This window comes from Trachemys scripta, chromosome 17 (genome assembly GCF_013100865.1).
Source record: "Trachemys scripta elegans isolate TJP31775 chromosome 17, CAS_Tse_1.0, whole genome shotgun sequence".
Classification (NCBI taxonomy): domain Eukaryota; kingdom Metazoa; phylum Chordata; order Testudines; family Emydidae; genus Trachemys; species Trachemys scripta.
The window spans coordinates 3,943,680-3,956,209 of record NC_048314.1 but is presented as its reverse complement, the minus strand read 5'-3'; the positions used below and the strand labels follow the sequence as shown (position 1 = coordinate 3,956,209).

At 57.5% G+C, this 12,530-nt stretch overlaps 1 protein-coding gene across 4 annotated transcripts in view; it reads left to right on the top strand.

Moving 5' to 3' along the window:
* Positions 1–12,530, top strand: part of AJM1 (apical junction component 1 homolog) — a 44,409-nt gene that overhangs the window by 15,438 nt on the left and 16,441 nt on the right. For 2 of the 4 annotated variants that reach the window (XM_034752078.1, XM_034752079.1), the window contains exons 2-3: positions 3,409–3,494; positions 7,084–11,827. In XM_034752078.1, the coding sequence (XP_034607969.1) occupies positions 7,146–10,442 (3,297 nt within the window). In that variant the 5' untranslated portion in view covers positions 3,409–3,494; positions 7,084–7,145 and the 3' untranslated portion in view covers positions 10,443–11,827. Of the gene's footprint in view, positions 1–3,408; positions 3,495–7,083; positions 11,828–12,530 lie in introns of those variants that run through there. The other 2 variants (XM_034752080.1, XM_034752081.1) reach the window with 2 other exon arrangements.

Sequence of the window (12,530 nt, the reverse complement as noted above, 5' to 3'; positions counted from 1 at the left end):
GGGGGGTTGGCAGGTTGGGGGTTGTGCTGGGGGGCTGGCAGGTTGGGGGTTGTGCCGGGGGGTGCTGGGGGGCTGGCAGGTTGGGGGTTGTGCTGGCCTTGAGGGGAGGAGGGAGCTGGTGGGAGCCCTTTGTGGTGCTGGAGGAGGCTGTGCTCCAGGTGCCTGTGTTTTGTTCTGGGCGGCTCTGAGCACATTGCTCCCCTCCCCGTGGGTAGAACAGGGTTAGTGACGCACCAGCCCCTTTGGGACAGGCTGCAGTGTGGCAGGTTCACAGTGCCCCAGCTGGCAGCTGTGCTTCCCTTTGCCCGCACTCCACTCAACATGGGAAGTGTAAAGCTGTTGCCGTGCCGATAGCAATCACAGCAAAGCCTTTGCCAGCCAGTCTCAGGGTCACTCGAACTCATGGCCACGGCAGGGAAAGTTCCCTGATGGCCCCTGTATGGTGAGGGCATAATGAGCTCCGTCCCTCCCAGGGATGTGGCCCTCTTCTCCCACATGGGCACCCAGGTCCGATTGGGCCTGGCACCACAGCTGGGTGTCCTCTCTGAGCAGTTGAGTTTATCGATCATTCCCATGGGGCCTGTCAAGCTTGGGGATGAGCCACAGAGCCTGCCCCCGCCAGTGCCCACTGCCCGGGCAGGCTGGTGAGAGACGTTCTGTTCAGTGGCCTGGTGCCCCGAGTCAGCAGATCCCAGCCCAGCACTTGGGCATCTGCCCAATCTAAGCCCCAAACCATGGGCAGGTTTAGCACAGCTTCCAGTCCTGGCCCCGGGGCAGTACCATGGCTGCTGCTTGTGTAGGGGGCACACCTGTGGCCCTGCCCATGCCATCCCCATTGCTCAGTGAACACAGAGCCTCCCCCCAGGGCCGGATTAATGCAGGGGCTTTAGGGGCTGCGGCCCAGGGCCCCGGGCAAGGGGGCGGGGGGTCCCGGCGCAGCAGGGCTCAGGCAGGCTACCTGCATGCCATGGCCCCACGCCGCTCCTGGAAGCAGCCGGCTGCTGGCACGTCTCTGCGGCCCCTGGTTGGGGGGAGGGAGGCAGCTCCACATGCTGCCTCCGCCCCCAGTATCATCCCCGCAACTCTCATTGGCCGGAAACTGGCCAATGGGAGCTGTGGGGGTGGTGCTTGCAGGCGTGGGCAGCGCAAGGAGACACACTGTCCCTCTCCCCCCAGGGGTGCGCAGAGCCGTGCTAGCAGCCGGCTGCTTCTGGGAGTGGCGTGGGGCCATGGCATGCAGGCAGGCAGCCTGAGCCCTGCTGCGCTGCCGGCCGGAGCCTGCACCTCACACCCCCTCCTGCACCCCAACCCTCTGCCCCAGGTCAGAATCCCCTCCTGCACCNCCCTCACCCCCTCCTGCACCCCAACACTCTGCCCCAGTCTGGAGCCCCCTCCTGCACCCAACTCCCTCCCAGAAAGAAACTAATATAACCGCTGTTCTAAGGTAAGAAGGAGGCTATTGTGAATGGACTTAACTATATTCTACATGTTTTAAAACTGAAATGTAACCACGGTACGTCTTTATGTTAATTAAAAGGCAAGTTTAGTATAGCATTAATAGCCTCGATGTCATAATTGTGATAATTTTGTTTTCAATTAGGAAAAAGATATGTATACAAGGGCCCCACAAAATCTAATAGCCACGGGCCCACAGGAGAGTTAATCCGACCTTGCCTCCCCCCACATCAATGCGGCACTTGTGAGCAACATTAACCTCCCCTTGCAACGCCCCGGCCCTCCTCCTGTGCCTCCCCCGCACATACTGCTCCTCCACAGAGAGAAACAGCACAGCGAAACCATGGCAACTGTGTGCTCCAGCGGGGATGCCAGCACCATGAGCTCAGTACCTGCTCCCAAGAGGACCCCAGGCCCCGGCTGGGCTGGGTGCCACTCACTGGCCTTCACCAGGCAGCTTGCTCTGCTCAGCCCCTGGGCAGGGGAGCTCAGAGCCTCGGGGGCTTCAGTGCATCACAGCAGAGGTGCTGCTGGGTGGGGGAGGGTTCCTCTTAACTCCATCCAAGCCCCGGGGCTGAGCAAGCGGGGTGATCTGTAGGGGCCACTGGCACACGTACCTGGAGAGCAGAGGGCAGGGGTTTGAGTCATGGGCACTCGCTGGCCTTGGGTGCTGAGGGGCTGTGCCACGTGCTCTGACTCCACCACTCATCAGCCCTTTCTCAGGTGTGTTGTATGAGGGCTCACATGCGGCAGTGCTAGTCTCTACAACTAGCCACCGACTAATTCTCCTCACTACGCAGAGTCACCCTTGTTAGCACTTAGCTTTCCCTGGAAGTCTCCCAGCCAACGTGAGATGATGGTGATTCTGTCGGTGGCATTCTCCTCGTGCTGTCTTTCACGAGATCAAGGGCCAGTCACCAGAAAACTCCTCCTGGCACTTCTCCCAGCAATCTTCCAAATTCCAGCTCCCTTAGCTTCCCTCTTCGTAAAGTTCCCCTGCACTTCCAGTTGGACAGCTGCTTAGAATGCACCATGGCACAGCTGGGAAACAGCTCTGGTGTTCTGTTCCAGAGGGGACTGCCTGCTAGTGCTGGCTGACGTGACAGCTGATGGTGTATAGTTTGCAAAGCACTCTGGGAGGTGCAAGAAGGAAAGATTTTGTCAATGGGAACTATTTTCCCCAGCAGCGTCACCACCAGTGCTTAATTTGTGCCGGGGCCCAGCAGTTGAGAGCCCTGGCCCCTCTGGGCTGGTTCCTCTTTCATTACAAATGAAGCACTAGTCACCACAGAGAGATCCAGCATAGATGTGGCAGGAAGGGCAAAGGGGTGCAAGCAGCAGCTCTCTTGAAGCCAGTCACAGCCCAGAGATGAGGGGAGAGGGCCACTATCTTAATTCACTGCCTGGAAAAGGAAAAAGGGGGTGTCTAGTGTCTAGCCTCAGCTCTGACCCCCTCCCCCCCCGGGGAAGCCATGCTGTAGTGATTTGCCCCCATCAGGAAAGGTCTTTGATAACCCACCATGCGACACTAGCCAGGATAAGAACCTGGGCTTTCCAACACCAAAGGCACAAGCCACTGCCCCTTCAGAGGCTGGGAAAACTCTTCTCACTGTGACCAAGTAGTCGGCGGATATCCTCGATGCTGGCTGTGGCCCCTCGAGGGAGACATGCTCTCTCCACTTTCCCAGGACTCTGGAGCAGAGGCTCTTACTCCTGGCAGGATCGTGGCCATGTCACTTTGACCTGCTTGGTCCTCTCTCGGTCCCACAAGATCTCAGTGTCTGTCCGGAGCTCCCCAGGGAGATGCCGTGTGGCTCTGCACAGAGGAGGGACGCCAGGGCTGAACGGGGCTGGAGCTGGGCTCAGCAGGGCGGCGCACGGAAGGCCCAGCTCCTGCCCTCAGGAGGCTGAGCAGTAACTTCCTGGATTCATTTGATGTGTTTTATTTTCCAGCCCCAGAGCGGATCCCAGCATGGAGCTGACACAGCAGCCTGTGCCAGCTTTGCCCACCCAAATACACACCACTGCCATCAGACCAGGTAGGAACAAACAAGCTGCCCAAACTCTCTTCCTGCTCCAGAAACCTTCCCAGCCTCAGGCGTCTGAGGCGAGTTTTGATTTTTTTAGTCCTCCTGGTCGCAGACGGCCCTGCTCCCCAACACAGTAATAATGGGGAGAGCAGGACTGAACGTATGATTCAAACCTTTACCAGGGCTTCAGACCAGATACGTTCTCTGTAGTCTAACACAAGCTGGCTTCCTGCCCCTGCCCCTCACACTGGTATGGCCTTACAAACCACGGCCATCTGCCCACAGCACCACCGTCCGCAATGGGGTCAAACCGGGGCTCTTCAGCATCCAAAGCTCCGGCCTCTGACCCGTGAGCTGAGCGAGAACTAGCTGTAAGGAGCAGGCTGTGGGCAGTAGCTGCAGAGGCCAGTCACTAGAGCAAGGCCTACGCCCACAGCATACCAGTGTATGGTGCATATGACCCTGCTCCCCGGAGGGAGCAGAGCTTCCAGCTGCATTGGGACCCCTGCTGATTCTCTAGAAGCCCTACTACATCCTCAGGGACCAGATTTTAGACACAAATGTCTGTGCTTAAAGTGCAAAGTACCACTGCCACCCTTGAGCCATGCTGTGTGCACAGGCCCAGAGAGTGTCTGCACATGCAGAAATGCTGCCATTCATGCAAAACACATGGACGCAGGCATGTAACTGGGTGTGCAAACTGCACAGCTGGGTGTGCAAAGCAGGTGACTGCCTGAGCAAAATCTGCAGTGCGGTGCCCCTATTTTGCACACATAACCACATCTTTGCACATGCATTCCCCATTCAGGCACCTGGGTCTGAAAATCTGGCCCCAGGCATGCATGGAGAGAGATTCCCTGTGGCGGGGGAGAATTCTAGCCAGGAGAACGTCTGCGTCCAGTGGTATCCCTGCCAAAAACAACCCTGCAGAAATACAACTCTTGTGAGTGTGTGGCAAGCTCTCATCCTGCCTGGTTCAGGGACCTGCACTGTAATGGAAGGTTTCTATGCACATGGTGCCTGGGACAGTGGTTCTCAATCAGGGGTATGTGTACCCCCGAAGGTACGCAGAGGTCTTCCAGGGGTACATCAACTCATCTAGAGATTTGTCTAGTTTTACAACAGGCTACAGAAAAGGACTAGTGAAGTCAGTAACATTAAAATTTCATGCAGACAATGACTGGTTTATACTGCTCTAGAGACTATACACTGAAATGTAAGTAAAACATTTATATTCCAATGGATAGTTTATAATTATATGGTAAAATGAGAAAGTCAGCAATAGTGTGCTGTGGTCCTTTTTTGTGTCTGATTTGTAAGCAAGTAGTTTTTAAGTGAGGTGCACAAGACAAATCTGGGACATCCCTCGACCGTGCTGTGTACAGACCACCCTGCAGTGCTCTTCTTGTCAGCCCTGGGGGGTGATTCTTGGGAGAGGTAGGACAGGGCTGCAAGTGGAACACTGACAGACCCCAGTCGTTGGTGGGCGGGATTGAACTGGGGACCTCGGGCGCTTCATGCATGAGCCTCTACCCTACCACAGGAGCTAAAAGCCACCTGGCTGGTAACTAAGGCTGTAGAGCAGACTCATTTAACTCTCTCTCTCTCGCGCTACTTGGTCTCAGTGCCACTAGATGGGACAGAATCCCACACCCAGAAGGTGTGTGGGTTACACAAGGACCATAAAGGTGATTCTTGATTGAGGCTGCTGGACACAGCCGGTCCCTGTGGTTCTCTCTGGCTCTTTAGCTTCCAGACAAAAACAATCTGTGCTGCCTAGTGCCACCAGACAGATCTCTCTAAGCCCAGACCAAGTGGGAGGGACTTCTGACTACACCACCAGCCCTGTATCCCAAGCAGCAGATCATTGCTTTGACAGGCCCTAGACAGAGCGCTTAGACCTTGTGGGGGGTCTGACCTGTGTCCCCTAGAGCTGAGCTCTCCGACACAGCTTCATTGCAAGCATCCTTGTAATTAGCCACGCCCATCCCCGATACAGCTGTGCTCGTTTATCCCATGCATGCAGGTGCTGGTTTACACGTGCCAGTGTGGGTCTGTGTAGAGCTGGTCAGATTACTGGTTGCAGAGATACGATGTGTGGAATTTGGCGAGTTGATTTAATGGATCCCTGCCCTCTGTTCAGCTGGCAGGGGTTGTCTGCATACTTGCCACTGTTTATCTGGGATGTACCATTGGTTGCGTAAGTCACACGGTGCTGTGTTCGCTTCCTCAGTGGGCGACTGAGACTTACAAAAAGGAGAATGAGGAATTGCTGCACCTGTACAAGAAGGGCTTGGTGCTGTATAGGGCACCAGATCCACTCCCTGCCCCAGAGCCCCTGGGCGCAATCAGATCAGCACAAGGCTGGTCCAGCGGGACTCAGACGGGTGTAAATCAGGAGTAATCCCACTGCGGTCCATGCCATTCTGCGGTACAAACGAGAGGAGGATTGGGTTCAAAGCAGGCTGGCCGGAAGCCAGAGAGGGAGCAACCAGGACATGGTCTCTCTGTTTCCATGATTCTCTTTGCTCTGGGTGTTCTGTTATCAACTCCCTCCTGGTGGGTTGGCAGCAGGGAATGAACGGGCACTGATAAATTCACCTGGCTGGGAATTTTCTTTCTTCCTTTCTTATGAAAACTGCACTTCCTGAAATATTGAAATTTTCCACAAGAAAATCTCAATTTTGCTGAAACTTTCCAATTTGCCTTCAGAAAAATCAAAATAAAATAATTCCTTTTGGATCAGTTTGATGTTAATCTTTGTCCACCAGAGCTGTTGTGGTGTCTCATGCCCCCCCACTTCTTCTCTATGGGTTAAGCTCTCTGGCTGGAGTACATCATCCATGATGCATCACAGCCTCCCTCCGATTGAACTGCTGTGGTGCATCATGGGAGTCACACAACCTTGGTGCATCATGGGAGGTGTAGTCCAGTCAAGGAGTTCAACCAGTAGAGGAGGATGGAAGCATGAGGCACTGTGACGCCTCAGATAGACACAGATTAAGGTCAAACTAAGCTGAAACAAAATGTGGCAACATTTCTGAATCAAAACTTTCCATTTGGCAAAAGATGTTGATACATCAACTTTGCTGTGGCCCGATTCTGAATGAAACAAATGTGGGAATAGTGAAGTTTCCTGCATAATGAAAATTCAGATTTTCGACCCTCTCTGTAAATCCTGGGCCATGCCTGCTCATGGTATCTCTGGTATGGCCCTGGCCTCTGGCACTGTAGTATCTGAGCACTGGATGCCCTTGGTCACAAGCAGACTGGGCACTCCTAGAGGAACAGCCCCCCCCAAAACATGCGTGTGAATAAGCCTTGTTCTCACCAATTCTGAACCAGGCCGTGGCTGTTTGGAATTCCCCATCACTGTCTCTGCACCATTCGGCCAGCTCCAGTTCTTACCCCAGCATGAACACCTTTGCACATGTGCCTACTAGACCCACCAGCATTGCCAACCCCAAGCATTGCGGGATCATGAGTCAAGCCCCCAAAATCATGACATTGGCTAAAAATCAGGAGCTTTCAAAAATAACCTGTCTTGAGCGGGCCTCTGCAGAATGAGACTCAAGGCCCCTTCTCTCTCCTGTTGCAGGGTTGGCTGGCTTTCCCTGAGATGATCTGAAGAGGAGCTGGAGAAGGAAGAGCTTGTTTAAGATGACACGAACCGACCCACCTGACATACTGGTGTCTATGGTGTATCAAGACCTAGAGGTGAAGTGCCCAGCACCCAGGGATTCCATCGTCTGCCAGCCACTGACACAATGTGACGCCTTCATGTCTGCGTCTTTGCCGCGCGACCCGCAGCCCTTCAACAAGCGCCACTGTAGGAGCTTTGACTTTCTTGAGTTGCTCGACGACCAGCTGGCCCCTGCTCCTGCTATGGAGCGCCCCTGCCGGCACCCGGGCACCCCCGAGCCTTCCTCAGGCTCCGGAGGCAGGAAGGCTCCTCCCAGGCCGGACGTTCAGAACACCAGGCCACCCCCTCATGGCAGGGAAGGCTCCAAGGAGCCATTGGCTCGGGCGGAGCCAAAGAGGCGAGCGAGGTCCAAGAGCGCCCCTCGGGTGAAATCCACCTTCACTCCCATTCCCATCCAGATGTCATCCTCGTCTCCCCCCATGCCGGCCAGGCGGGGACGGGAGGCTCTGCGCCTCTCCAGGGAGCCTGCGAGGACGGAGACGTCCCCGCGCAGGGGGAGCGGATATGCCCCAATGAAGGCCCCAATGAATGAGGTACACCCCATCAAGCTGCAGCCCCAGCGGAGCAGCACCAGCCGCATCTCCCCACTATGTGTCAGCAGCAACTGCCCGGAGGAGGCCCCGGGTGGGAGGCCGGCCACAAGCCTGCATGTCAAGTGCCGGATGGACATGAAGCCAGACGAGGCGGTGTTGGTGCACGCAGCACGCAGCCTGAAGGCCCAGAGCAGGATGGAGATGCCATACTGGCCGAGGCCGCCCGGCGCTATCCGGAGCCTGACCATCCCAAGCAGCAGGCAGGTGTCCGTGTCCCGCACTCCCACACCCAGCGAATCCTACAGCGGGGAGCACAGGCTGCCCTATCCCAACGAGTACTACGAAGGTGACCCCCGAGGCCAGGTTTACCAGGCCGTGCCTTCCCCGCAGGACTATCCCGAGAGGGGCTGTGTGACCTTCTCCACTCCAAACGTGCCCACCAAGTTCTTCTACACAGAGGAGCCAGCCGGGTGCCCTGGCCTTGGCATTCCACTGAAAAGCTCTGGCTACGAGGCGTGTCCTCGCCCATACCTAGGGCGCCACCTCCCTCCACAGCCCTTCTACACAGAGGACCCAGCCAAAGGTAATATCCACACCATCCCACCAAGGACTTTCTACGTGGAAGAGGCTCGCACCTACCCCATCCAGGAAGCCCCTGCCCACACCTTCTACAGAGAAGACCCTCGATTCTATGCCTCCAGGGGCATGCCCACCAAACCCCTCTATACAGAGGACCCCAGGGTGTATCCCGCTCTGAACACCTCCTCCCGGTTGTTCTATGCTGAGGATTATGGCAAATACCACGAGAGGGAATCCATTTCGCGGACGTACCCTCATGCCCGTAGCACCCAGCCTTTGCAGTTCAGCGACTGGTACTGCCCGGACCGGGGTGCACTGCCCTACCAGACCTTGCAGATGTCCCGCTTTGCACCTCATCCCTCTGGGCAGGAGGCCTTGCTTTCCTCTTGGCATGCCAGCTACAGCGCCAACCAGCCCCGCCTAGGCACAGACACCCGGCATTACTCCAAATCCTGGGACAACATCCTGGCGCCCAGTGTCCGCAGGGAAGACCCCATGTTCCGCGGGCGCAGCTATGAGAACCTGCTCGCCCGGGAGCAGCACCGTGCCTTATCTCCTGACGACCGGCGGCAGCCCGTGGTGATCAATCTGTCCAGTTCCCCCAAGCGCTATGCAGCGCTCTCCCTCTCGGAGAACTCCATCATGGAGAAGATGCACGCAGACGGTGGGCGGTGCCCCCTGGGCCGCTCCTGGTTTGTCACCCCAGAAATCACCATCACCGACAACGACATCAAAGCCAATGGGCTGAGCAAGAGCGAGAAGCGCTCGGCCAGCTGGGATATGCTGGATTCCGGGCGGGATGGACAGCGCTCCCGCACCGCTCACTATTACTCGGATCCCACTGCCAAAGACACCATCCAAAGCAGCTCCGCCCGCCAGCGCAGCCTGGAGCAGTTGGACGAGTTGATCACAGACCTGGTCATCGACTCCAAGCCCCCGCCCAGCCGCTGCCCCAGCAACGGGGACAGCCTGACAGACCAGCTCAAGAGGCTGATCGACAACGATGCGCCTGGGCCTGCCAGGAAGCCAGAGGCCAGGAAGCCGCTGCCTTTATTGGTGGGGGAGCCGAGGCCCACCAAGGAGCAGCCAGGCCCGAGTTCCTTCCACAGAGACGTACGCAAGGAGCAGGGTGGCCGCTCGCTCGCCATGTCTGTCTCCAGCAGCAGCTTTGAGAAGCAGCAGGATGACTGCTCCCCGGAGCTGAGCGCGGATGAGGACGACATGATGATGTGTTCGAACGCCAAGTGCAAGCGCACGGAGACCATGTTCAATGCCTGCCTCTACTTCAAGTCCTGCCACAGCTGCTATACATACTACTGCTCCCGGAGCTGCCGCCGCGAGGACTGGGACACCCACAAGGAGAGCTGCATCTACGGGCGTATCGGGAGCATCTGCCGGCACGTGCTGCAGTTCTGCCGGGAGAACGCCGAGGTGCACAAGGCCTTCTCGCGCATCGCCAAGGTGGGGTACCTTTCCCGGGGGCGAGGGGTGCTGTTCCTGGGCTTCCCCAGCTCAGGCTCGGCCGAGAACTTCCTCCAGTTTGGCTTGGAGAGCCTGCTGATGTCCCCCACCTACCTGTCCCTGCGAGAGCTGGAGGGCTATGCGGAGAGCCTGGGGGATTATGCCCGGGAGTTGGGGGTGTCTGGCAGCCAGTACGACCCTGAGGAATGTTTCCTCTTGAATGTAACCGTGGCCGTTGGACAAAAAGTGCCTGTGAGGCCATCCCCCAAGGTCCAGGTGCCGACAGTCAGGAAATATGCCAAGGTGGCCTTAGCCTCCTCCAGCCCCGAGAAACAGATCCTAAAGAAGGAGCGGGACATGGAGACCTTGATCCTGACCCCCCCGCCTGGCACGGCGGACATCGACAAGGAGGGGGAGGAAGGGCGGAAGGCCCGGGAGGTCTGCTTCATCAACATCCAGCGGGAGCTGCGGATCCGAGGCGTCTTCCTGCGCCATGAGTTCCCCAAGATCTACGAGCAGCTGTGCGACTTTGTGGAGAGCAACAAAAGGTTCACGCCCACCACCATCTACCCCATTGACAGGCGGACTGGAAAGCAGTTCATGTGTATGATCATGGCCGCCTCTGAGCCACGGACCTTGGACTGGGTCGCCAGTCCCAACCTCCTGGACGACCTCATGTGACCAGCGCTGCCTGTTTAGTCCCCTTTGTAGACAGGTATTTTATTATTGACGCGCTAAACTGGTCAGTCAGAATCTTCCTGTCATTTCTAGCAGATAACTGTTGGTGCATGGGTCCCGGGGAGGCCTGGGAAGATGCTGTCCTAACGGGGCAGCGCAGATCCATGACTCCATGGGGCTCAGGCCACCTGCCTCTGTGGCCACTGACTAGTCAGGGCAGGGTTTGCTGAGCTCTCTAGATCCTGGTTGGCCTTGGTGGGGAGAGAGGGGTGGGGCTGGCCCTGTCACGTGAGATTTGCCATGAGGAGAGGGCTGCTCTGTGGAGGGTAACTCCAGTGCCACAGGTCCAGTGAGGTTCTTTCACTGCCTTCTCTTTGTTTAACCTGATTCCCAGGTGGGCTTGGCCAAGGCACAGGGTGACAAGCGACTGGCCTGCAGCTGTTCTAATAACAGCTCAGCGTAGAACCCTGCCTGTTGCTACTCCCTAAATCTAACCACTAGACAACACGGCTACCTCTAAGCAAGTGTGGCCAGAGCAATCATTTTAAGTTCCCTGCCATGCCCACTCCATCCCACTGCCTAGACACCAAACTTGCCCATAGCTGCTCCCAAGCGGACAGTTCCTCTCCCCCCTCCCATCTCCACCTTGTTTAATTCTGGAGATAGCCAGGAAGGGGCATGTTTTCAACCTGGCCTCTGCAAGTAGCCCCAGTGTCTTAGCACAGCGGTTCCCATTTGTCTGCCTGGTTGCATAACTGTACAGTGGGGGCTCAGGGCCATGTCTTGGCACATGGGGGTGAGTGCAGAGGGGGCTTGGGAGCTTGCTAGGGGCTTTGGATTCTACAGACACATTTGTGTCTCTCATTTGAAAATTTGGCCCTATGCATCTGAGTCTCTATATAGCATGTTATATGGTATGAGTCTGTATGCAGTGCCCCCCCCCCCCATGGGCTCTGTATGGGATGAGTCCCAGCGGGCACGCTAGACGTCTCTATGCAGCCTGAGGCTCTAGACCGCAGTGGCGTAGCCAGGATGGAACATTTGGGTGGGTTCCAACTTTGGGTGGGCGGGCAATGACGGGGTGGGAGGACCTTGCTGGGGGTGGTGGACGCTCTGGCCAGGGGCCCCAGGTGCACACCCAGCTCTGGGAGGAGACCCCGCTCTCCAGCGGCAATGGCTCCCGTCCCACGCCCCTCGCCGGGCCTGGTCCCCCAAGTGGCAGGCCTACCTCTTTTGAGGACTCCTCTGCCTTCGCTGGGTCACCTGAAGCTCGTCCTCCTCCTAGTGGTGGATTAGCCACTGGGCCAAAGGGGCGTGCCCAGGGGCCCCAGCCAATTGGAGGGCCCCAGAAAAAAGGGCGCCACCACCGGGGAGCAGGATTGGGGTGTGGGGGCTTGCCCTGCTCTGCCCACCTGGTGCTCCAGCCAGGGAGTGGGAGCGGGGCACTGGGGCTTGCCCCAACCCCGCTCCCCAGCTGCAGTGTCGGACGGAGCAGAGCAAGCCCCCGCGCCCTGACCCCGCTCCCTGGCTGGAGCACCGGGTGGGTGGATGGAGCTGGGCAAGTGCCCAATCCTGCTCCCTGGCTGGAGTGAGGTAAACCCCTGACAGGGCTCTCGAGCTGGGCAAAGGGGGGAAAGCCCCCCGCTGCCCACAGGAGCCCCAGGCAGGTGGAGCAGGGCAAGGCCCCGCGCCCCAACCCCACTCCGTGGCTGGAGTGCCGGGCAGGCAGGCAAAGTGGGGCAAGCTGGGGCCGGAGCAGAGCTGGGGCTGAGGGGTGGGCCACGGCCCTCCCAGGCCCACTCGTGGCTACACTCCTGCTATACAGTGTGGTGGCTATACAATATGAGTCTCCATACAATGAGCTCATTATGGGCGCTGTACAATATGAGGCTCAATACAGAGCACTCGATATAGTGTCTATACAGTGAGTCTCTACCGTGTGCCCTGTAGGTGGTCTTTATACAGCATGCGGCTCTATACAGGTGCACGCTGTAGCTCTCTGTACAGCGTGCGGCTCTGTACAGGTGCACGCTGTAGCTCTCTGTACAGCGTGCGGCTCTGTACAGGTGCACGCTGTAGCTCTCTGTACAG